Raw genomic sequence first — 25903 nt, 5'->3', positions numbered from 1 at the left:
AACTATAGAATGCGCAACCTGGCATCAACGACACCAAGAATAGAAAATCACCCAACTTCGCTGTTCTTCAAGACTTGGGCACTTTAGCGCAAGCTTCATCGTTTTTCATGCTTTAATAAAGAAATAAATGTTCATAAGTGTCCTGGAATCTTGCTCATTGAACAGTCAAGACTCTACAAATAATTTGATGACAGCCTTCATATGGCATGGCTAATAAAGGTCTGGCTGGGTACCCAGTAAATAATTTTAGGCAAAATTCAGTGATTAACTTGTACAAATGCTCTGTAAAGCGATTGTCATTGATTATAATATTACTATTAGGAACGCGTAACTTGTCCTCGGGTCTCTGGTATAATGGTCGCCCTTCAAAGACCGACACCAGGTGCGTTTCAACTAACCAGGATTTTATCTTGGGGGGGGGGGGGGAGCAAGAGATTCGTACGCCCCAGTGTGAGGGTGAGTGTAATACAAATCAGGTAAAGTGCAATAAGGAGGAGGAAGTCCTACAGCTGTGTCAATTGAAGATATTGCTTAGCTAGTGCGAGGGGAGTGCTGCACCTAGTATTGCATTTTCCTGTATTGACAGGCGGTGTTCTTATTTTTGTGTGTCTGGGTCGAATCCACGAGCATAGTGTTGGCAGTTGCTTTGCTTTGTGCCAATTGTAGCAGGGTTTCAAATTCAGTCCACTCAGTAACGGTCACACATGTATTTTCATTTAGCCTGTATTTGTAACATTCGATACGTGCCCTTTAGATGACTAAGACGCAAGCGCAAAAGCAGCAGTTGGCACGGTAGTGATTCTAATTACCCTCATGCTCGGATGGCTAACTACTCTTTATTCCCAAACGCCGTAGCGGTATAGTCTGATAGGCAGTGGGCTATTACTGAGAGTTTAATGGTGCTTATTGGACAGCATTCGGCGACGACGCGCAATGGCTACAGTCAAGGCAGGGCATGGAATCCCAGCACGGAGCACCGCAAGTACATTGAATTTCGAAACCACCTAGAACAAATAAGGTCACTGCGCCTTGCCCCGCCGCGGTGGTCTAGTGGCTAAGGTACTCGGCTGCTGACCCGCATGTCGCGGGTTCGATTCCCGGCTGCGGCGGCTGCATTTCCGATGGAGGCGGAAATGTTGTAGGCCCGTGTACTCAGATTTGGGTGCACATTGAAGAACCCCAGGTGGTCAAAATTTCCGGAGCCCTCCACTACGGCGTCTCTCATAATCATATGGTGGTTTTGGGACGTTAAACCTCACAAATCAATCAATCACTGCGCCTCGTAGTTTTACCACAACGTGAGTCGAATAAAAGGAAGTTTAATGCCTCAAAATATGCCAACTGTTTAAACTTCCATAAATAAAACTGAACCAACCTCACAAGCACTTTCCCGCCAGTAATGTCCCGCATCTCCATTGCAGAACCTGCTATAATAACTTCAGCCATGGTGTTCTACAAATCGATGCCCACTTATGATGTACGCTGTCGAATGAAACCGTTCAGAAAAGGTAAACTTCTATGTTTCAAATGGTCATATTCTTGCAAATGCATATACACTCTGTTAGCTACGTGAATCTACATACATTAACATCCACAATCCTTATGCAGCAGCGCTCGTATTATTACTGTTGGTATTATTATACAATCCACTCGCTATCCAAGAGGAACCAGCTTCGTAGATATGCGAAGCTGCTTTCTCTCCCTAAGTAACCACTCCAAAAACAATGCAACATTCAGGCAATAGTGTCACCGCCCATCGGCAGTTTATCACAGGGTTGTACTGCATATACCTTGACAGGCGCATCAGGGCCGACCTGGACGCGATCACTTCGTTGCTTCGAGCCCCTCAATGGAGCCACCAACCGCGCACCACTCGGTGTAGCGCATGATGGTGTAGGGGTCTTGTGCAGCGCAAAAAGGAGAGCGCGCAGCTTCTCGTTTTTCCGGCAGGCTGGACGCGCTGGTAGCAGCCGCTCTCCCGCCGTCGATTGGCGACGGAAGCTGAGCCATTCGTCTGGACGCCTGCGGCGGGACAAAGGTCGAGGATGGCGGCAAACCGCACCATCCCATACGCGACCATACGCGTCCTTCCGTGCCGAAACAACAGACCCGTCACCCCCTCACCGCTCCTGTTCTCCATCTGCCCCAGGCGACAGAAGAACGCCGCTACTCGGCCGCCGCTGTAGTTGCGTGCACCGCTAACGAGGCGCACTGCGTAAGGAGGTGCTATTTGGTTCTCGCTGAAAAAGGAACAAATCTGCCGCTGGTATACAGGCTGGTTCGGTTTTGAACACGGAAACCAAGATAAGTGAATAATATAGTAATGCTATCATTTGCCTTTTTTTTCTTTTTTTCATTCGATGTAAGTGCATATGTTTCCTTCAGGAGGGGAACGTTCGAAGCTTCTGGCATTACAATGTTCACCCACACACATCATCCCATAAGGAACATTTCGTGAATGTTGATCGGGATCAGAGTAGTACACCGCGAAGAAATCAGGCTGTCGATAGGGTATAAAAAAAGCTCGCATCCCATGAGTAAGTCCTCTCTTCACTGTCTCTAGGAAATCGAATGCTTTGATGCTCTTGTTTTTGACTGCAGCACGAAAGTTTGGAGTGATGACACGGCATCACAATGTGAGCTTGTCGCGTGTGCAAGGTTATCTTTGGCTGCACAAAACTGCCGACCGATAGTTGTGCCGATGGTGCTGAGATGCCGCTGAACAGACGCGCGGAGCGGCGGAAGCGGGCGGCTCTCCACTCGACACCGAACGGGGGAGGGGGCTCTCTCTTCTAATCGCGTTCCTGGAACCGCAGTCCCCACAACACTACCGCCACGCCCTCTCACGGTGAACTCCGGGCTCCTTTCTCCCTTCCCGGCTTGCCTCGGCTTTACGGGGCGTCGGACAACGCAGGCCGGCGAGGAGTTCCCTTCAAGAGCCGCAGACGCGACTCGGAAGCCATAGCGGCCGCAGCTACAACGGCAGAAGGATGGCTCGCTCGTCTGCTACCGGCGAGGCACTCCTCGCGGTCCTGCTGATCGTGGTCCTAGCGGGCGTCGTCAGCGCTCAGCACCACTACTACCACCAGCCCCAGGGCCGCCCATCACCCCGAGGCTCATGCTACGACCGATACAACCGCGCCCAGCGCTGCATACCGGAGTTCATCAACGCGGCGTTCAACGTACGCGTCGAGGCGACCAACACGTGCGGCCTGCGCGGCCCCACCAAGTACTGCCCACAGACGGACGTGCCCGGCGCCACCAAGACATGCGAGGTCTGCGACGACACCAAACCGCACCTGGCACACCCGCCCGACTTCCTGACCGACTTTAACAACAACGACAACACGACCTGGTGGCAGAGCGAGACCATGCTCGAGGGCATCCAGTACCCGAACCTGGTCAACCTGACTCTGGACCTCGGTCAGTCCTTCTGAATATCGTTTAGGACCTGCACGTGCAATTGCAGCGTGCATTTCGAATCTACTTGCATGCAACTGTACGGTCCTCTTAGTCGAGCGCTTCTAAAGACAGAAGAAGCTTCAACCCCATCTGCAGTTGACGCACTGCGAGTCCCGGAAAAATAATATCACTCGTGCATGTAATTTGCATGTTAATACGTGTATTTACGGAAAACAGCATTATTTTGCTCGCCTTATAGATTGTTGTGTGAGAAAGATAACGGCACCCCACGAAGGAAGTGCGATTTTTCACTGCGCAACTGTGGCCGTCTATGCTGTTCATGTGGTTCGCCCTCCGAGCCTGAATGTGGTTGCTATACCTTCTTGGCAACAGTGTCACCAAAGTGTTGCAACCGTATTCATTTTTCTGCTCGCGTAAGTGAATAATGAGAAAGGCAGGGGGAAAAATGGCTTAAGTGACATTTCTGAACATGGTACACCTTAGAGTATGTGTGTGCTTATGCAGTCGCCGACATTTATTAAGACGTTAACGGTAACTCCACCTTTGCGGCTTCTACTTTCGTGTCGCTTTTTAGTTTTTTTCTGCTTCTTTTTTTTTAAGTTTTTACACATGTCACGCATCTTTACTGAAGGCATAATCCTCACGCCTAGAGGGGGGGGGGGGGGCAGGTGGTTCACTTCAGACGGTGACGCAAAGCGCAAAGTCCGCCCCATACATTGACATAATAGGGAAGGGGGTGCTGCGACGAACCTTCATCCCCCCCCCTCCTGAAAGGCAGTCTTGTGCACGATTATGCATCACACCGTCCATTCACTCCCTGTCTCAGTATTGCTAATGATTCACTATTACATTATTAAAAGTGCGTAAGGGGGTGCAGTATTGTCAACTGTACTTTCGTCTCAATCAACTCGCTCATGCGGGTTTGATTACACTCGCATACACGACACATACGAAGGGCCGGTGCTGCGCTCGTACTAACAGATGTAGCTGTCTGGCAAAGTTATCATATACGATGCAAGAGCTCTGCATTCCGCGCTTGCTTTTTATCCTTCAGATCCTGATATAAGTGTGGACGACTTGCAGGTAAGGTTCATTCACTCTGATAAGGGAGCGTTACGTGACGCCTTGGCCGAGGTTCACCAATGTCACGCATTGTTAAACGACGCCGCTATGGCTATCGCACGTGGAGTACCGCGAACGCCTCTGCAAACGAAGCTGCACCAAAGGGTCATTAGACGTGTGTGTGCAAAGCGAGGGCGACGTAGATTGATCGCGTATTCTTTGTAGCATTGTTTGTTTAGAGTCCTTCATTAAAACCTTCATTAGTCAAAGTTCTCAAGACGCCGCAACTCGTTGTATGCGTTTGCCTTTGCTGTATGTGCACACATAGTTTGTTATGTCCTCATATTTAAAGATAAGTTTTCTCGTATAGCTCTAGTCAAACAATACACGCGCATACGTTGTACGGCGTTGTTTCAAGATAAAGAAAAGCGAAAGGATACGTCTGAACAAGCTCGAAGGACTCAATGGAGTGTAGTAAAGGACTAGAACCTTATCTCATAATTCTTACTGTTTGGCCTTGCCACCTTGCAGCAAACAGCAAAATAACCCAGTGGTATGTACTTAGCGAGTGTGTGCACACGAAATAAATTATCGAAATGGTCATCCCTTAACTCAGTCTTGTCATCAGGTTTCAAATGAAGCAGAAGATAGATGGCCTCTAAGTTTCTCTGTGTAGTTTTGCTGCGAACTATTCAAGTGGACGCGCGTAATAAGGGACAGCGGTGTCGGTTGGAGAGCCTTTCAGCCTAGCCCGAAGAAAACGTTATACGGGGGGGATCATAATCTGGTGCCAATGCTTTATGCGGCAAACATTGTGCAGTCCCTACACATATGAGTTGCGAGCGACTTTTTGTTTGGTACAGCGTATATATCTTTGTCAAATGCTTAAATTCACCACTTTGCAACGCTAAAGACGGAGAACAACACTGAACTGGAATATGCAACTGCATCGCTGCTCTGCGTTGAATATAAGCTAGGGGATGATCGGATGGCGATAACTCAAAACCAAATTTCGAGATTCGAGAAACTGACTCGCTAATTTTGAATTGAATGCGAAATATTTCATTTCAAAAAGACACTGACAGATATTTTCTTAGTTTTAGTAAAAGAGATGTGTTGGCAATATTTACATGGCAGACATTCTTAAGTGGGCCTATACTGACCTTCCAAAATGAACTTTCGCTTGACTGAGGTGGTCGTGAATGAGCGTATATATATATCTTGTGCAGTATGTCAAGAACGAAACACGCACTTAAAAGAATTACGTTAGTTTGAGAAAATAGTTGGGAGATGAGAGGAGAACGTTTGATGAGGATGGAATCGTAGCTCGATTAACCAAATAGTTATCTGCCTCGCTTAAATCAACGCGGCTAATGCGAATGTGAACTGACTGAAAAGGCGACTCATAAAGGCACGTTTACACTAGAGAGACACGACACCAATTTTGGTCTGCGGGCTGTCTTCAGGAGTGTCTTTTCTCTTGTCGTCGGCCTATGTACGCTGCAAAGACACTAACAGTCCTCGGGTGGTCTCTCGAGGACCCCATTCGTGCCTTGTCGTGCGCACAGTATTTCGTTGGGCAATTCTGTAGTCACATTGGAGGCCCACACAGTGACACTAACTAAACTTGCACACCTGCACCTCGCTTTCAGCCATGCTCTTCGCTCTGCCATTGTCCCTCTCCAGCTAAGTGGTGCAGCTTCCTCCCATAATACATGGTGAAAAGGGACGGGGGTGGTGGACACAATAGGGAAGCGAAGAAAAGACTTAAGTTGGGTGCTCGAGCTGCCTATTCAGACGCCGTAGAAGCCTCGGAAAGGGCATTGTTAACTCCCCCAATATTGCCTGCTTCGTGGTCGTTTGAAGCAAAGACATGGGGCAAGTTTTTGCTCGGCCGTCGATCACGCCGATGACTGGTCTGCGAAAGTGTTTTGCTGGTGTTTTCGGTCTCTCATCATGTTACACTACGATAAAATGCTGTCTTTTGAGGCGTCGTCGTCGTCCTCGGCCTATAGTAGGACAATAGGGTCTGATGATTTCATCGGCGGGCGACTCGTCGGCCGATGGTTTGCGCCTGCATCGCGTTTTCGTCGGGGTCACGTCAGTAGAGGTTTTTAGCAAGCTACGAAAACACGTTACGAAAATACGACACGGTTCATTTCCGTATGCGCGTACAATGGTCGCGCATGCGCACTCGTTAGCCGGTTCCGTGTTACCGCCTTTCCGTAACGTGTTTCCGTAGCTTGCTCAAAAGCTCTAGTGTCGTGCCTCTCTAGCGTAAACGCGCCTTTACGAATGTCCCGGGTGCGCCCAGGAACAGGCACCCCTGCATTCGCTGCAACTGCAGTGCCATTTCGGCAGAGTTCTTCCAAAATTTTCCCACTGTCATCTTCACTCTCTTTTCTTGTGCACTCAGCGCAGTGGATGATGGTTGATGGTACACCGAACCTGTATATCCCCCCCCCCCCCCCACTCGACTGCCTGCCCGGCCTTGCTTAGTGCCCCCCCCCCCAACCCCTAAAAAATTTGTGCTAACGCCCCTTCAGTGGTGTCGTGCCTGAAATATTTCAGGAAAAGAAGTCTCTGTTAATTTAGAATCGTGATTTCTTGAATCTAGTACCATTAAACGTACTAGATTCGAGCAAAGCAAAGTGCCATTCGATTTTCGTTGAAATTGGGAATATTCGTACAGTCCTCATGGCGCAGCGCTGTTGCGCGTGGCCACGTGAGTTGTGAGTGGTGTACTGCTGCGCATGCGCACTGGCTACAACCCAGACGCCCGTGTAACACTAGGCGAGAGCGTCGTCTCGTATTCACAAGCGTCAGCATCTCTCAATGTTTCCGAATCGTATCGCAGCCTATCTGCAAACTCTCAAGGACTGAAGGGGCAAGTTCGCCGTAGCCAACTGGCTCGCGCACCGATTCTTTAAAGCAGTCGTGGTAAATATGCACGCAGGGCACAACGTTCATAGGAAAAGAAAAAAAAACGACATATTATTATGTTGGTAGTGGCTATTGACGCATCGTATTTCGTTCTGTAATTGGTCGGACCTTCAAGTGATTACATAATGTACGCCAAGGGACCACTGTAGCTCAGTGACGATTTGACGCTAAATGCAAGTTTACGGGTCGTATAGGCATTTATAGGGTATTGTTTTCTCTATTTATGTTAAAGAAAAACAACTATCAAACTACCGCAACAGTGGTCAAGGTGAAGATCATACGTGTTTTAGATAATTATATTATTATTATTATTATTATTATTATTATTATTATTATTATTATTATTATTATTATTATTATTATTATTATTATTATTATTATTATTATTATTATTATTATTATAGTCTTCATCTTTGTCGCCGCTGTCAGTGCGCATGGGCATGTTCCTTCTTGTACGCAAGCTGCTTCATTCGAGAATAAACCATCAGTTGCAGTGCAGCGCTTGTGTCTGCGTACTTTATGTGTATGTGCTTGTGTTTCCTTCTGTGTGCTGTTTCATCAAAGACTTGTTGCTGTGGAGCTGGCCATCTTGGTCTTTCTTTTTTTGACCGGCAATTTATAGTGCCTCACGCGGCATTTTATGTTGAATGTTGAGATCTCAATTGAAATGGAAGCCAATCATACGCGCGCACTGCAGCAGTGTAAAGAGTGAAGTCACACCCACAACTATTTCAATCGCCATAGCGCAAGTTTCCGTGTCGAAATCTAAGCACATGGCGGTTTGGTGTCTTCTGTGTCAGCCCCGACGCCGACTGGTTGTTAAACGAAAAATCCCTGCCGTAGAGTTCGTAAAACACGGCAGTGATGTGGCGCTCAATTTCAGGGTCAACTCCGGCTTAGAAACGATGAATGATTATCCATTCATGCATACAGGCTGTTCTGCCTACTCGTCGCCTCTCTGACGTGCCTTTAGTATCACTTGTTATCATTACTACTACTACTACTACTACTACTACTACTACTACTACTACTACTACTACTACTACTACTACTACTACTACTACACTTACCCTTCGAGATGATGTAACTCGAGCACAGCTGCTTCATTTTGTTGTTTTGGAGAGATAACGCTTTGCGAACGGCGCCATAAAAAATAAGAGAGAACAGCGCAAAGGTTAGAAGTCGTGGTGAACACCGTGAGTGTATTGACAGTAACTCTAGGCGTACGTATCTTTCTTTCAGTTTTTTTTTTCTTGGAACATTATTCGCTTATCAGTGTTCTGATCAATTCCCACTTCCGATTTTCAATCTAGTGGACTCGCTCTTAGAAATTAGTCGAAAACAGTGCGATGCTGGTGTTATTGTGAAAGTGTGCACGCAGCTTCTTCGTGCATCTCGTGACCCGAAGACCCTCTAAGCAGCGGTGTAAGCACGCCCGTAACGTTTCGCGATCTCTCTCCATTGCTTGAACTTGACGCCTTGTATACAACGCAGTGTCGAGGTACACTATTTTTTGCTGGCGTATTAGGCGTGAACTATGAACGATAAACTTGCGGACGAGTTATGAAATGATTTGCTGCACGAGTTATTTCATTGCTAGCTTTAGTATTTATCTAAGTTTTTGTTTTTTTAGCGCGTTCGAACACCGACAATTGAAAGAAAGCAGCATGTGGGAGTACGGTCGCACCGACCTTTCAGACGTGCCGTTTCTTCGCCATTGCCCGAGGTGGTGCAAGAGTTCCTACGTTGCCGACGTCACCCGTGTAGTGTGCCGTTGTTTCATAGAGTGAACAACAGTGGCAGCGGGCAGGGGGAAGTGGTGAACACGCATCTTTTGCTGGGCCGTTTCTCGTGTAGTTTTGAGATTTCGTGGTCAGACAATAGTTCCGTCTTCTCCGCGCTGTTTGACACGAAGAAGAGAAAGCGCTGGCGGCGTGATAAGCCCGCCGCTACAGAAGCGGAAAGCGAAAGTTCAGCGCTCATACGGAGCGGGGGAGAACGGCTGCTGTACGCTTGCGTGTACGTAGAGCTCGCGCTATTTCGTGCATAGCGATAACGAAGCCAATACAAACAGGAGCGAAGAGGGGAGAGAATGGAACGCGCCCGGCGAGGAGAAAAAGATAAACACTGGGGGTGAAACGGCCGGAGGGTGGCCAGAGCTCATAGCGGGCGCCGTGACACACTGAGCTTCTCGAGTAAAAGAGAAAAAAAAAAAAAACACGTGCGAGACACGAAGCAAACGCGAAAAGAATGAAAAAAAGAAATAACGCCAATAAACCGTGTAGAACCGCCGAAGCCACACCCGCAAAGCTGGCAAACCAGCGCTCCCGTGTCGCATGGCGAAGGGGCAATGCCGGGAGAGCGGCACGGGAAACTTACTCGGGTGGGCGGGGGAAAAAGTGCTGCGCGTGGAACCATGGCGCCAACCCGCACAGACGTTCGCCTATATTTAGATCAGTTCGGGCCGAGGCATGTCCGTCACTTGCGCGATACCCCGTCATCTACGATTTCCAAAAACGGGAGGCCTGGTACTGTAATAAGATCGGTCCCTGACTCTCCTGCTTTTTAGCGTGGTGCCTATCGTCGGCGCTGCTATTCGATTGTGTTCGTCTGGCCGGGGACGATTTTCGACGTACTCGTCGCTTGCCGAATCGGAATACGAAGGTTGTTTATCGGGCTCGTTAGCAGTTAGTGCGGGTAGGTTCACAACTGAAGCCAGTCAGTGCTCGAAAGCGTGCTTTGCCCGAATCTCGGTACACACAGCATTTTGAGTTTCAAGAAGTACGGACTGAAATAGCTGTGGTGACTATTATTGCTGCTATATAGGTGTCATATAGGTGTATTATTACTGCTATATAGGATAGCTTATAGCGGTCATGTAGCACCACAACCATTGTGCCACAGCGACGGCTTCCAGAGTGAGAAGGACGGGTGTTTAATACCAACGACAGGACGCTTGCACCATCCATCTATTGCTAAGCCTTTCTGCTTTGTTTTTTTTTATTTTTAAAGTATCGAATGATTGTAGGCCATGGCATCGCCTATACTAAAGCTGTAAGGTTGAGACTCGACGAACCGAAGAATTCCAGTCATTCGTCTGACATCCATGAAGTATACATCTATAGCAAACAGCCGGGACTCCTAAACACACCTAATGCAAAAGTCAATCGCGCTTCATTTCTCTCCCCAGAAAACACGCTTAGTCTGCAACATAACATTTCGACCCCCCCCCCCAAAACAAACAAACAAACAAACAAACAAACAAACAAACAAACAAATTCACTGAGCCTTATAGAGCATTCTTCGTTATCAAACTACTTCAATCACAACGCAACACAATGTTGTGAGCCATCGAGTATATCCCTCAAAGCAAACAGCTCTGTTAACATGAGATATATAGGTTCATATTAAATAGGGTTCTTCAGATGTTGCAACAAATTCCTTCTTAAACCATATGTACGTTAGATAAGAACTCGCGATACTGTGAAGGCTATAGGAAGTAAGGCCGGTGTATTTAAAATACATCTGAAAAAAAAAGAAACAACACAACGCACGTATAAACGCTTGCGGTAGCCTTCTTACAAGCGGCATAAAAACCATTTTCACGCACGCTCTTCGAGCTGTCGCTATATCAGCGAAAAAGCTTTCGTAATAAGAGCGCACATGCAAGGTGATATCATTGGACACTTGAGTGACACTTGACCTGTGGCTTACGCATCTCTGCACTCGCTGCGTCCGCACTGAGGTGGGCAGCCTGCTTCGCTTTGTGACTATCCCTAAAGCGCTCGAGGTCGGGCACACATTGTTCCTCGTCATGACTTTCGCAGTTACGTTGGCTAGTCATATTTTTTGAAAATCTCAACTTCACCAGCTTTACGAACAGCAACACTCTTCATTGAGTGCAGTGACCCTGCTTTGGTCGAGTGTGGTTTTTCCTATGATGCATCGTAACACAATTGGATTTAAAAAAAATACAAACCTTTACGCCAAGGGGGGTCAAGTGTCGTTGACAATTCACTTGCGCCAGTATATTTGCATCGAATCATTAATTAAAGCACCCACGTTCTTCTTTATATTATATGCTGCTCCATTTTTCTCTCTTTCTGTGATGAAAATGAAGCCGCATATAGAAGGACAAATAAAAGCAGGCGTTATCTTTCATCGCAGAAGACGTCTTCTACTTCAAACAGAATTCATTATTCGGAATTTTCGCTAGTGACATGACGCATTGCAGGTGACGAAGCAACTGTTAACGGGGTGACGTTGTGCACACACTCAAAATAAGCACTGGACTCACCGGCAGAGTTTAATGTCCATTACGCTTTGCTACCAGTATGCAGACGTAAATATCGTCGCTTCACATCCGAGCCGCAGATTGGACTTTCAATAGATCCCCAGCCATGTCGGTGCGACTGGAAACAAGACAGCCGACCGTGTGGCTGTCATAATGCTTATTTATTTATTTATTTGATTATTTATGTATTCATTTATTTATTTATTTATTTATTTATATTTACTACAATACCCTGAAGGCCCAAATGAGCTTTACAGAAGGGGGATTTAGGTGAATACATGCATTTTAAACAACACAAAGAGAGTACAAAATATAAGAACAGAAAAAAAGAAGCCAGAAGTAAACAGAATCACAGAATCCAGTCAAATACATTCACCAACATCAGTCGGACACATATTCCTAAGTGAAAATACAAACAAAACAGAAAAGTAATGATGGAAACACTTATGAAAATTGCTTCGAAGAACATTGAATATATATAGCGAAACAAAACCGTAAATAAATATATAGCGAACACAATCAGACAGAGGTTAACAATGTTCCTCGCCATACAAATATCCATGCAGCATCGAGTTAAGTATGGATTGATTGTTATGTGGAGTTTAACGTTTCAAAATCACCATATGATTATGAGAGACGCCATAGTGGAAGGCTCCGGGAATTTCGACCACTTGGGGTTCTTTAACGTGCACCCAAATCTGAGCACATGGGCTTACAACATTTCCGCCTCCATCGGAAATGCAGCCGCCGCAGCCGGGATTCGATCCCGCGACCTGCGGCTCAGCAGCCGAGTACCTTAGCCACTACACCACCACGGCGGTAGTTAAGTATGGAAGGATGAGTTATTTCGTCGATGTTTGGTGGAAGGTAGTTCCACTCTATTATGTGTAATGACGATGTCCTAATTCAAAACTTGTTGGTCCTGGCAAAAATGGGCGCCGCATCGTGCGCATGATCTAGGTGGGTTACGGTGGGGGGGGGGGGGGGGGAGGCTGGAAAGATATGAGACTGTGCGAAGGGTGAGTTGCTATGATAAAGTGAGTGAAATAACGATAGTCGATTATGTCGCCTGCGCGTGGCAGTGTGGTACGGCTAAGTTCTGCTTTTTAGTAATTAACGAAACCATCAAGTAACGTGAGTGCGATGATGAGATAAACCGATCAGCTTTATTCTGTAATATTTAGAGCATGTTATTAGTAAGACCGATTAGGGGAGGATGCTACATGACTTAAGCGCATTCTGGAGATGGCCGTGGATCAATCATTTGAAAGCTTTCATTTTTGTGTCCCCATTGATGAAGTGCAAGCGTCTTTTAAACAGGCCGAGTTTTTTTGAGAGCCTTATTAGTATTATGTTCTATGTGCGCAGTCCTGGCTAAATTGGAAGTGATTTACGTCTAAATATATGAATGTTGTTACTTTTTCTATTACCGAATTCTTTATTTTGTAAGAGCTAGAGCATGCACAAGTGATCTTCGTGAACATTTAGTGCTTGTTTTTTTTTTTAGACGTCCATTTTCATCTACCAAGTGCCGCACTTTTCGCCTTACCTGGTGAGATTCGCTTGTAGCACAGCAACGTCATTCGTGCAAACTTTTCCCGTGAACAACAAACACAATTATCCGCAAAGAGACGGATTGACGAACTTACGCTCCATGCAATGTCGTTGATGTATACACTAAGAAGAGGAGAGGGCCCAGCACACTGCCACAAGGCAGTGTGCTGGTGGTCCCTCTGCAGTGAGTGGTGGGATCACCATTCTTTTGAATTGATTCCGTTTGAGGCCAAGTGCGTTATAGTTCGTCGAACATTGTTTGGTGCATGCAACGCAGTGCATGCAACATGAACGCGTAGAGTTCATAGACTGTCATCGGACACTATGAAATTTCGCTATCAGACGCGCACCGAGTTAAAAAGTACCCTTCGCCAGAATGGCTGCGGGGAAGTGCTTCGTACATGCTGAATCAGGCGCTGCTATATCACTCTGTATCATATCCTTAATCGATTCTCTGCCTTTTGGCTAAGATAAAAGTCATATTCTCAAGTTGCCGTTCTATACACCGTAACGTGCAACTCACCCGCGTTAAGCCATGTTCAGACTACGTGCGCTTCAACACGGCTGGCTGCGCATTTCACACGGCATCATGCTATGCGGCTGGTCGCCTGTCTGGACCGTTAAGGTTATCGCAGCGCGAACTCACCCCCCCCCCCCCCCCTGCACTGTCGGTCACCTTCCTTCGCACATTGTTGAACCCACTAGTGACCGATAAATGAAAGAGCAAAATAAAAACATTTCCCCTGAAGGAATAAACCATCGATCTATTCAGGCTTCTGGAACCTAGCCGGAGGGTTCTTTCCGACCGACGGGCACCCGCTTCGAAGGGCGCGCCCGACCATGACTCCTGTAGCCCGCTTTCGGGAGTGTGACGCGCGTCGGCTGCCGTTCCTGCTATCAGAAACGCGATAGCGAGCATCGGCGTCTTGCAAGAGATGGAGTAACTGCAACTTCTCCCTTCAATGCTGCAGTATGATGTTTCTTCTCGCCCTCACTATCAATGGCGGCATCTACGAGCGGCCATGCAGCGTTCACCCCTCGCTTATCGGGCACAGTTACGCCTCTGCTGCGCGGGCGAAGCGATCGCATGCGGTCGACAGGCGTGTGTGTAAGAAGCCCGTAACGTTATATCTTGGCTCAGCAGAGGGTTGAGAAACGGTGGCGCAATCGGTTTTCGTTACATCCTCCCAGCGTGAAGAAAGGTTAATGGGAGCAACTCAAGATCACGGCGACCTGAGGAAATTCTCAGTCGCCTTATAGCGAACAAGGAATATGTAGATTCCTGCATTGTATCCGGCTACGAGATAGAATGAATGTTTGAGAGACGTGTAGTAGTAGTGGTAGTTGGAGAAGGAGGATGGGGAAAGTAGAATTTTAGGAATACGTTCGCGTGATTTACATGAATCCGGGTACAGCGCCAAAGCCACCGCCGACCGAGCGCCTTTCAGATATGGAATGAGTGCGTGTGTTGGCTAACCTAAGCGTGTAGGCGAAGGTGCCGAATTGCGCTCTTGTTGCCTTACCGAGGTGGAATAAGCGCTTGATATCAATAACGTAGCCCGGAACCTAATTTAAACTCGAGCCAAGGGTGGCTCGGAGGCTCGAACTCTGACCGTGTGTGCAGGCTGTATGAGTTGGGTCGCTATATGTCTTGTGTGTGTCCGATATAAGACTCACAGAAATTCTGAGAGAGGAGCTTTGCAAGCCCCTGCCGGCGCCGATTCTCATGCGAGGCACGCTTGCGCGCGCCTTATCAGTGAGAATGTAAGGTCATCCTCAGATCGGTTCAGCACACAAGCTTCTTTTTTCTACATTCCGCTCCCACAGTTTAGCGTGGCTACGGCAGCCTACAGAAATCGAATCTGCCGAACCTCGTGCACAGCAGGCACATGCATCACGCGAAGGCATAGATCCATTTTATATGATTGTAAACAAGTGGCGTCGACATACTGAGGCGCTGGTATAGCGACGTCGCAGCGCAAGGGCTCCGCCCAGCTCAAAGCTCGCCACCACCGCGGGAGGCTTTCCGATGCGCTGTTTTCGGAGGCAGCTTTGCAGCTCCTGGGCGAGTTGTCATGTGATCATAGAGGGCATTGGCGAGCCTTGGGCTGGGCGGAACCCACGATCCGCGACACCACTATAAGTGCCTCAGTATGTCGACGCCGCCTATATCCTGTTAACAAACATGGGATACGTCTATACTATGCACAGATATATATACTCTGTATATGCACGCAGTAGGTAAGCTAGTGAGCACCCCGCCTTCGTGGCAAAAAAAAAAAAAGAAAGACGCTGCAGACGGATGCGATTCCGGCGCTCGGACGGTGGCGATGACTACATAGCGCTCCGGAGGCGGAAACAGCGAACACCACTTTAATTGGCTTAATGACGCGTGCGCATGACGGAATGGTGTCAAGGAGACGCAGGCTTGCCAGCGAACTGTTTGCTTGTGCTTGCGCGACACTCGAACGTGCCTATAGTATAGTGGGAACACTGTGGAGAAAGCATACCACAGTGCGGGGCGTAAAGGCTGCTAACACCTGAAGTTTCGCTATCATGAAGGCGGAATACAGGACAAGTTATGGTTCGCCTTATAAAGGGCGAAAAAAAAAAGAAAGCTGTTGGCTGGAGTCGACATGAAGTTGTGCGTAATGAGTTGACTGAAACAACGCAGTGCACAAAACGATCTCCCATTATATATACACTTGAGCGTAAACGACCATTGTTTTGCTTATTGTCCTTTAATAGCAAACTTCTGTTTGCTAGGAGCTGAATGCCATCGTTTGGTGGCTACATCCTGGCCTCCTCATTGATTAAATCATTGGCGTAGAAAATTTGTGTACATTACTGTAAGGTATGCACAGATTATTATTATTATTATTATTATTATTATTATTAGTAGTAGTAGTAGTAGTAGTAGTAGTAGTAGTAGTAGTAGTAAATTAGAAGGGACACGTTAAGACCACCATGCGTGACCTATCCCGGAAGGATATGATACGGTCCTCCGGAAATTTTGCACACCTCATGTATACCACAGCTTTAACGGCAAAAATCGCATTGATGGAAACATCGCGGTCACTCGGCTGGTAGCGTAATACATCACTTTTTTTTAACTCGTCCCCATAGTTGTGCTGGCTGTGGTGGATACGCGTACGTAAATTTCAGGGAAAGGTTGCACTTAGCGAAATTAGTGAACCGAACGCCAGTCTACGTTGTGTCGGTGTGTGAAGGACCATCGAATAAACGGAAAGGCTCTCGCCGCTATGTTGTACACGCGTAGTTGTCTCAATTTCATCTCTCTTAATATAACATCGCATGAAGCTTGATTCCTATTAATGACGTCGGCAGTGTCGTTTTTAACAGCGCTAATCTGGCAGCAGCCACGAGGGCTTTTCTCTGGCCATATATAACCCCTCATGCAGTGGACAGAGTGTGAGCGTTGCACGACGCAAGTGAACGCAATAGCCCCGAATTATTTGCGTACGTTCTATACTAATTGACGTATGCATGTGAGAAGTAGTGGCCAGATACTGCACCAGGGTGGCCAATCCTTCTCTGGTGAGGGAGTGTGTTGCCGGCGGTGGTCGCAGGTGAGGCTGCACCACAGACCTCATAATGCAGTTCCATCACCACGCGGATTTTTTTTATTATTATTCGGTTGGGAACTGTGAAGCACCGGCATTCGAACTACGGACCTCTTGCACGCGAGGGTGATACTCTAACCACTACGCCATCGCTGCCTTTGTAACTTACGCTTCGCCGATGACATTGCATTGCGGAGTAAGTCAGGGGACGAATTGCAATTCATCATTACGGAGTTTTACAAGGAGAGCTGAAAGCTCGGTCTTAAAATTAATATGAAGAAAACGAATTTAATGTACAACAGCCTCTAAAGAGAGCAGCGTTTTGAGATAAGTAATAGTGCACTTGAAGTTGTAAAACACTACGTCTACTTAGGACAGGTAATAACCGTAGAGCCGAACCACGAGATTGAAGTAACTAGAAAAATAAGAATGGGGTGGAGCACATTTGGAAAGCACTCTCAAATCATGACTGGTAGATTGTCTCTATTCCTCAAGAGGAAGGTATATACCAGCAGCATCTTGCCGGTACTTAGCTATGAGCAGAAACCTGGCGACTTACAAAGAGGGTTCAGCTTAAATTTAGGACGACGCAGCGAGCAATGGAAAGAAAAATGGTAGGTGTAACCTTAAGAGACAAGAAGAGAGCAGAGTAGATCAGGGAACAAACCGGGATTAAGGATATCATAGTAGAAATCAAGAAGAGGAAATGGACATGGGCCGGGAATGTAGCGCGTAGGCAGGATAACCGCTGGTCATTAAGGGTGGTAACTGACTAGATTCCCTGAGGAGGCAAGCGGGTTAAGGAAAGACCGAAAATTAGGTGGGCAGATGAGATGAAGAAGTTTGCGGGTATATATTGGCAGCAGCAAGCACAGAACCGAGTTGACTGGGGGAACATGGGAGAGGCCTCTGTCCTGCAGTGGACGTAGTTAGGCGTATGACGATGATGATGATGGTGATGACGACGACGATGAAGACGACGATGATGATGATGATGATAACGACGACGATGTTCTATACACGCACACCATTATCCAACTGTCACTATGTGCATGGCGACGGTCAGGATGCTATACTATACTGGTTTTCCTAGACCATACTTTCTTACCTAATTCATACGATGTATGTTTATATAGATGCTATACTATGCTGGTTTTTCTAGACCATACTTTCCTACCAGATCCATACGATGTATATTTATATAGATGCAGCTTGATGCTTCAAAAAATGCCGCTAGTGACATCATTAGGTCATCCTCGCAAAAAAATAAAAAACTAATGACTAAAGTTTGGGCGTGTTGGTTAGACTTGACAGAGGCTGAAAGCGCGTAAGATCAGGACAGAGAAGAGGGATGAGACACACGACCGCTGATTGTCGTTCCCCGCTGTACGTCACTCGCGTGGCTCAAGCCTCTTCTCTGCACTCATCTTACGCGCTTTCAGTTTCCTATAATTTTCAATCATTCATGACGTTAATTTTTACCGTTACAAAAAGTCGATCACAGGCAATGAAAAGTCAATAGAAATGCAACAATGTTCGCGTACTCTAAACCAGTGTGGGCCACGCTTCGTTGAAGGAGACAGGACGACTGCTTCCACTTTTCTCTTTCTGCGTTTATGTCAGTGTCCGCTCTGATATGAACAATGTTCAACTCCTAAACGCTTTCCGATCTGTAAAAGAAAAAAAAATGAGCCATGACTTTTCTCAGAGATATACCATAGCACAGGTGTGCTGTACAGCTAAATGAGTGGTATGTTTCATTGGCCAGTTGTCCACTGGTCTTGCGCAAATTGACACCACTGCAGCGGACACACACACACACACACACACACACACACACACACACACACACACACACACACACACACACACACACGCGCGCGCGCGCGCGCGCACACACACACACACGCACGCACGCACACACACACAAAGGAGGGCTTGCCGTTATGGCTACAAGTGGCGTTGACCGACATTCCCAGGCTTAAATGCACAAAATATACCTCATAAAGTGGACGACACCGAGGAACACCGCCACCGGTGCTCAATTGCTACAGCCGCAGACGCGTTATCCGAAGGTCGCAGGTTCAGCCCCTGCCTGTTGCCAGTAAGTCTTTTCATGCAGCATAATTTCTTGATATTTATGTCATAATTACTAAAATACCGTTAAAACAGTGCAATTTACATCTTCTATGTTTTTTTTTGGCATGATTAGCTGCAGTGGTTTTCAACGAGTGTGTACCAACAAAGACAAAAGCCCTTTCTTGTTTCGTTCAAACGAGTATTGAGAAATTCAAGTGATTCGATCTCCAATTGATTGATTTGTGGGGTTTAACGTCCCAAAACCACCATTTGATTATGAGAGACGCCGTAGTGGAGGGCTCCGGAAATTTTGACCACCTGGGGTTCTTTAACGTGCACCCAAATCTGAGTACACGGGCCTCCAACATTTCCGCCTCCATCGGAAATGCAGCCGCCGCAGCCGGGAATCGAACCCGCGACCTGCGGGTCAGCAGCCGAGTACCTTAGCCACTAGACCACCGCGACGGGGCGATTCGATCCCCAAAACAGGGATGAAGAGTCTATTGTCACTGCATGTTTACGAAATCATTAAAAAAACTACGTTTGCGTAGGATTTATGATTTCTATATACCCTGGATTATCACCACGCTAACCATCGTCTTCAAATCAGAGCTCAAACGCAACTTTTGTACGACCATGCACAGTGCAGCTGCTACTACACGAGCAGCTGGCTAAATTCTCTCAGTTGTGCATTTACGTAAAATTTCTTTCGTGTGAACACGCAGCCGGAGCTAACTCGTGAGGTGCATCTCAGCTCGCGCATGGTGCTACACGTGAACATTTCTGCAACGTCTTTCCAGTTTTTTTTTATTTCTTCCTGAGCGAGGACAACCATGCATGGACCTTGAACCTTAATCTTCTGCGACCCCAGTGTCACGGAGTTTACAAATGTAGATGTTCTCGCAAAACAAAAGAAAAAAGAAAAAATAATAAGGTTAATCCATCAATTAGTAAAACACGACGCCGCAAACCTTACCTACTTTACGCTAAATACGGCAACGTCTGAAGAAGCTCATTACGCTGCTTGCGCTTACGATCCTTGCGGTCCGTATGTAGCGCATCTAGTGTGAACATAAATTACAAGCTGACAGCGTATACCAATCGCTACAACTACTGTGCAAATGTAGTCAAAAGCCATACTGCAAAATTCATAGGCGTACTTTCTGGCAAATAAGTAACTTCTCGGTCTCTGGTCTCTGCAGCATTTCTCCATGACGGTAGAATCACCTCAATGGAATACACATGATGAATATAATGCAACCGTGCTGCGCTGTTGCCGCTACAGAGCCCTTGCCCGTTGAGCGAATATGACTTCACCTCCATTCCAGCATTTAAAAGTCGATGTACAGTGAAGCCGGGCATGCACTTTACGATAGCGATAAGCTATTCGGTGAACGTCATATGATTATGTACGATGATATGCGGCAATTGCCTAATCCAAGCTAGATAAATAAATAAACACAGCTGAAAGGTGAATAACGTTTGAACAAAACGCCAGATAACTATGCTATTTGACAAGACATCCACACATGGGTAATTTGTTCAAGGGTTGTGGCGCAAGATTTTGAGAAAGATATAGTTAATGGGCTCGAGATTGAGTGAAGTATGGAAATTATTCACGCTGATTCTGAAATGTCGAGTTTTTGTTCCACAATTATGTTTTCGGCACACTGTGACCTCATGGTGGGCCTCACGAAAGAATAAATGCTTGAGACCTGCCACGTCCGTGTACTTCATTAACATACGCATTGTCGGGGCGTTTATTATTAGATGCGAAGCAGCTCTGTGGCTAGCCTGTGTAATGATGTCCCTCCGTCCGCACCGTGCTCATCTGGCCGCAGGTGTTAGGGTTGTGCCAAGTAGGTCACGTATTCCCTCGCAGCGCACGCGTTGACATCACTCTCTCCCTAGCTTGTCGTCGGTCTCTGCGCGCGATCTCGCTCGCTTCACCCTCTCCACCGCTCGCAACGTTCGAGCGCACATCGAGGGAAGAGTATTTCTGCGATGAAACTTACAGGAAACCCAACCCGCCTCCCGCGTCTGAGTTTCAAACAAACGTTCACTCGAGTAAACGATACACCGAGTTTCACTTCAAACCATTTTTCCAGCACCCGCGTCGACACCCGTTTCAACCGGGTCAACGCCGTGAGCACCGCTGCTCCTTCGTATTCCATACAGATTCCCGTCGGGGTGATGTTCCATAATTTTTTATTACTGGTTATTAGGCCGGGCGGATAGCGAAAGGTGCGCTGGCCGAGTGTTTCACACCCCTGATGTAGACGAAGGGAGCGGCATGGTCATTGGCTAGGTTCAAGATCGCGAAAAAAATGCTCTCAGTAATGTTCGTTGCGTTCGCTTCATTATCACAACCTAGATCAGCCTAACTACGTCCACTGCAGTGCAAAAGGTCATGATCTGCCAATAAACCCGGTTCTGTGTTTTCATCTACCACGTTATACCTGGAAACCTCTTAATATCATCGGTCCCCCTAAGTTTTTGTCTCCCCGTAACGCGTTTGTCTTCTCTGTGAATCCAGTCAGCTACACTAAAGGACCAGCGGTTATCCTGCCTATGTATACGTGCTACGCGCCCAGCCCATGTCCATTTCTTCTTAATTTCAACTGTGATATCCTTAACCCCCGCTTGTACTCTGACCTACTCTGCTCTCTTCCTGTCTTTTAAGGTTACACCTATCATTTTCCTTTCCACCGCTCGCTGCACCGTCCTCAGGTTAGGTTGAACCCTCTTTGTAAGCCACCAGGTTTCTGCTCCATAGGCAAGTACCGGTAAGGTGCAACTGTTATATATCGTCCTCTTGAGGGATAGTGGTAGACTTCCGTTCATGATTCGACAATGTCTTTGCCGAATGTGCTCCACCGCTTTCTCACTGTTCTAGGTATTTCAATAATATGATTCGGCTCCATTTTTATTACCTCTCCTAAGTAGACATATATTGACAACATCCAGTGTCTCGTCGTGTATGGCAAAGGGATGTTCTCTGGCGAGACTGTGGCACATTTATGCACAATAATTTTCAGATACGTTGTTATGCTTTCCGTGTCCTGTTCAATAATCATGAGCTGCGATTCGTCCCCTGAGTTACTCATCAATGCAATATCATCGGCAAATTCCAGGTTACAAAAATACACTTCATTATCTCTTATTCCCAACTCTTCCGAATCTAGGGCCCCGAAAACCCCCTTTTAGAGGTAAAAAAATTATAAGCGTTTCCTTCTTCGAAGGACTCGAAGAACTATCTTATCTGGTTCCGACCAACAGACGTGTGCTTTTCTCCGCTGTTCATGCGAGGCGGCATGCTATACGAGTGACACCGGGAAAATTTCAAACACTTTAAGCGCCTGGGTCACCTGGGTCTGTCACATGCTTCTCAATGATACCTCTGCTACAGTGCTTACCGATGTACCAGTGAACGTTAGGTACAAAATTAGGGAACCCTGAAGCTTCGCCTTTAGGGGTTGAACGCGATAGCGGCATCCTGTCCCTAGTGCGTATTTCAAACACTTAGTGCATGAAACCTTTTCGAATGTACCCGCTATACGTGGCCATAAGAGAATAGGCGCAGTAGCATGTGTGCCTTTTGTAGTGGGGTACCGGCTTTCAACCGCGCAGCCATTACGATAATCACATATTTTGAGGCCCTTTGGCAATGGATGCTTGTACCTCGCATTATTACTGCAATATTTCATGTTGCATTGCGAAACATTTGTACAGGACGCGTGTGTTTGTGAAGCATGAAAGTACTGCATTTGAGGCAGAGGAAGTTCTTTTCGCTGTTTTTACAAGCAGAGGCATAGTCGTGTGGTAGAACTTCCGCTTTTCACGTAAACGACCCGGGTTAGTACTCAAAGAACCATGTTTCAGTCCCCACTCGACTTTAAGGTTTTTATCATGTATTTATTTTGTTGGCAGCGTTCTCAGTTTTTCGGTCACGCATAAGATGATGATTTTTGCTCACAACCAACCACGCCGACACCGACGCCGGCACCGGAATTTCTGCGAAACGAGCTCTTTAACGCTATCGTGTTAATAATGGCGTTTCTAGTGCTGCATAGTGATCGCGGCTTTCACGTGGAGCTGGCGGTGCGCTCTTCATCATAGCTGAAGTATATGCGAACACGTTTGAAAGATCAAAGGAAAATTCATGACGCGCGCTGACATGTCCTAGCTCTCCCCGTATCAAGGACAGCAGTCAGTAACATGCTAAGAATAAAAAAAAAAGTCACAGCATATCCACGGAATGAATGATGATACGTGGGGCAAAGCTTTCGTCAATCCGTGCGTGCTTCCGTTCGTGCGTCCGTCCATCCGTACGTGCTCCCGTTCATGCGTCCGCCCGTGCTTTCGTCCGTCCGTCCATCTAGGGAACACTTCAGGTACCGCCATCTTGCTTCTTTTTATAGTATATTCATCATATACAAGTACAGCCATCCGGTGGACAATCCAAGGACTAAACGAGAGTATGCACCTCATTTCTGCTGTAAGCGCTTTGTTAAAACTGAGAGTGTGATAACGAGGCGGTGCTACATTTTTTTGTAACATGTGGACTTGCGGATATGTGCCTGAGGGCGGGTATGTGCCACTTGTATGTGGGTATGTGCCACAGGTTACGCACTACGACAACAGAAACGCAAAACCCAAGCCACAAGGAGCTTCGCCTTTACATGTAAAGCGTATATCAATACTCATTTGTGTTGTGTGCGTCCAACGAGAGCTGCCCTATGCTGTTACAACAATGGTTAGCACGAATCAATGAAACGCTCAACTCTTACCCTCGCGTATACACACCATCCTCGCCGTTCGTCATTTGATGCAGTTGAAGTTTGTGCCGCGTTTGATGTGCACTGAAGCGGCCGCAGCTCGGAGTGTTGTGCAATTTTTTATCGCATTCCGTTGTTCCCGCAGCGCGAAGTAACAATATGGCGGAAGCATGAAAAATAAGGGCAATGTGGCCTCGGGGGTGGGGGGTGGAGCCTATATTTATTGTTAGGCTGTCCCTGATTCGAGTGTGCCCCCCTCAGAAGGAATGAAAACATGTGTGGTGTAAGCAGCCAAAACCACTTTGAAACCAGCTAACAACAGAGCAAGAAGGGTGAAGAACAATAGTCCCTGCCAGGTGCCAGTCCTGGTATTTTATCTTCCACCGCTTTCGCCAGGACGAAACAAGAAAAAGAGATCACAGCATATCCACAGAATGAATGATGATGAGTGGGGTGAAGCTTCGAATGGTTTTATCAGCATTCCGTGAATCATCCGCTGGCCGCGTCCATCGGCCCGTATGTATGTATGTATGTATGTATGTATGTATGTATGTATGTATGTATGTATGTATGTATGTATGTATGTATGTATGTATGTATGTATGTATGTATGTATGTATGTATGTATGTATGTATGTATGTATGTATGTATGTATGTACGTCTATTTGTCTGTTCATCCATCCGTCCATCTAGTAAACACTTCAAGTGCCGCCATCTCGCCTCTTTTTATCATATATTCATCATTAGAGTTACTGCATATGGTACCGTAGGTAGCATAGTTGCGCATAGGTCCGCCATCTTGCCCACTGGCGAGTTCATGTTAAGCAGGAAAGCCACCCCTCTGGAATGTAGCAGCCTACGCCGCTCAGCGGCTTCGTGTACTTTCTCCGTGTACGCTCGTTCATAACGCGTCGCTGACGCTGCACATAGAAAAAGGGAGGAGGGGAGGGCTCTTTCCCGAAACTCTGGGTACATGTATTTTACTGAAAATTACACATACAAATGAGTGTTTTTCATGGTCTTCAGCAAGTCGGTCCCCTACCCCCGCGAAAAAAAAAAGGGCCGGCGCTGGCGCAATGACTCTCGCTCACAAAAAGAAAAACATGGCCCTGCATCTGCATGTTAATCTGCAAATGTCGTCGAGAGACAATAGTGTTACGTCTGGAGAGATGGAACAAAACATTTATTTGATGTTCTGCGCAAGAAAATCAGTGAATGGTATTCTGGAGGCGCTGCGTTAGAGTGCCTCGAGCATGCAATGGTGGCGAACGAGCGCACCAAGTCACGTCACTCGTGAGACCTGAACGCTATCTGGCAGTTATCTTGCAAAACAAATGCACAGCTCTGAGACAGGCATGCGCACCCGTCTCAGAGGTGATAAGGTGTAGAGCGCAAGGCGGCGACGGTAGGTGCCACCACCGTGTCGTCTTAGCAAAGCGTTGGAAGCACTCGCTTTTTCGTGCAAGCGTTGCATGGCCAGCGCAGCATGATAAACGCTACGGTCCTTAGAATAACTTACGTATGCCTTTTCTAGTAAAAGGCGCAAATACAGAATATATACGTGTTCTTGTGGTGCCTCAGATATGCGCGATAATTTCTTTCCAATTGACAATTGCGCAAGTATGAACGTTGAATCTTGAGCAACAATGGTGGGCGCTGCGGATGGGGTCGGCCGTTTGGGGTATCCGCTGGTGCCGTTTAAAGGGCCCGGTACCTTTAAGAGTGTACAAACAGACAAATTAACAGACAGACAGACAGACAGAGTGACTAAAATTTTTGCGTCGAAGGTTGCCAAGAAAGACGATCGTCTAAAAAAAGAACTAAAATGGATAGCAGAAAACACCACCGCAACACCGACAAACAATCCGCACTGCGTGAGCCAAACCGCCTCGCGCTTCGCCGGACGGACGGCTTGACGGCCGCTGGATGAAAAGGCCGCTGGATGAAAACGCCACACCCGTGCGCTCTTTCATCCAGCGGCCGTGACAGTGCAGTGGCAGCAGTGGTGGCGCTGCGGTCTTCAGCACCCTGCGCTGCCGTGTAATTGGCTTTCCCTTGAACGGCCCCGCCGCGGTTGTCTAGGGGCTAAGCTACTCGGCTGCTGACCCGCAGGTCGCGGGATCGAATCCCGGCTGCGGCGGCTGCATTTCCGATGGAGGCGGAAATGTTGTAGGCTCGTGTGCTC

At 47.1% G+C, this 25903-nt stretch overlaps 1 protein-coding gene across 2 annotated transcripts in view; it reads left to right on the top strand.

The window, feature by feature from the left end:
* Window positions 1–2885: 2885 nt before the first annotated feature.
* Window positions 2886–25903, top strand: part of LanB2 (laminin subunit gamma-1) — a 205255-nt gene continuing 182237 nt past the window's right edge. For both annotated transcript variants that reach the window (XM_037413277.2, XM_037413276.2), the window contains exon 1: window positions 2886–3423. In XM_037413277.2, coding sequence (XP_037269174.2) covers window positions 2991–3423 — 433 coding nt within the window. In that variant the 5' untranslated portion in view covers window positions 2886–2990. The remainder of the gene's footprint in view (window positions 3424–25903) is intronic.

Source organism: Rhipicephalus microplus, chromosome X (genome assembly GCF_043290135.1).
Source record: "Rhipicephalus microplus isolate Deutch F79 chromosome X, USDA_Rmic, whole genome shotgun sequence".
Taxonomy (NCBI): domain Eukaryota; kingdom Metazoa; phylum Arthropoda; class Arachnida; order Ixodida; family Ixodidae; genus Rhipicephalus; species Rhipicephalus microplus.
This window is presented reverse-complemented; position numbering and strand designations above follow the sequence as displayed.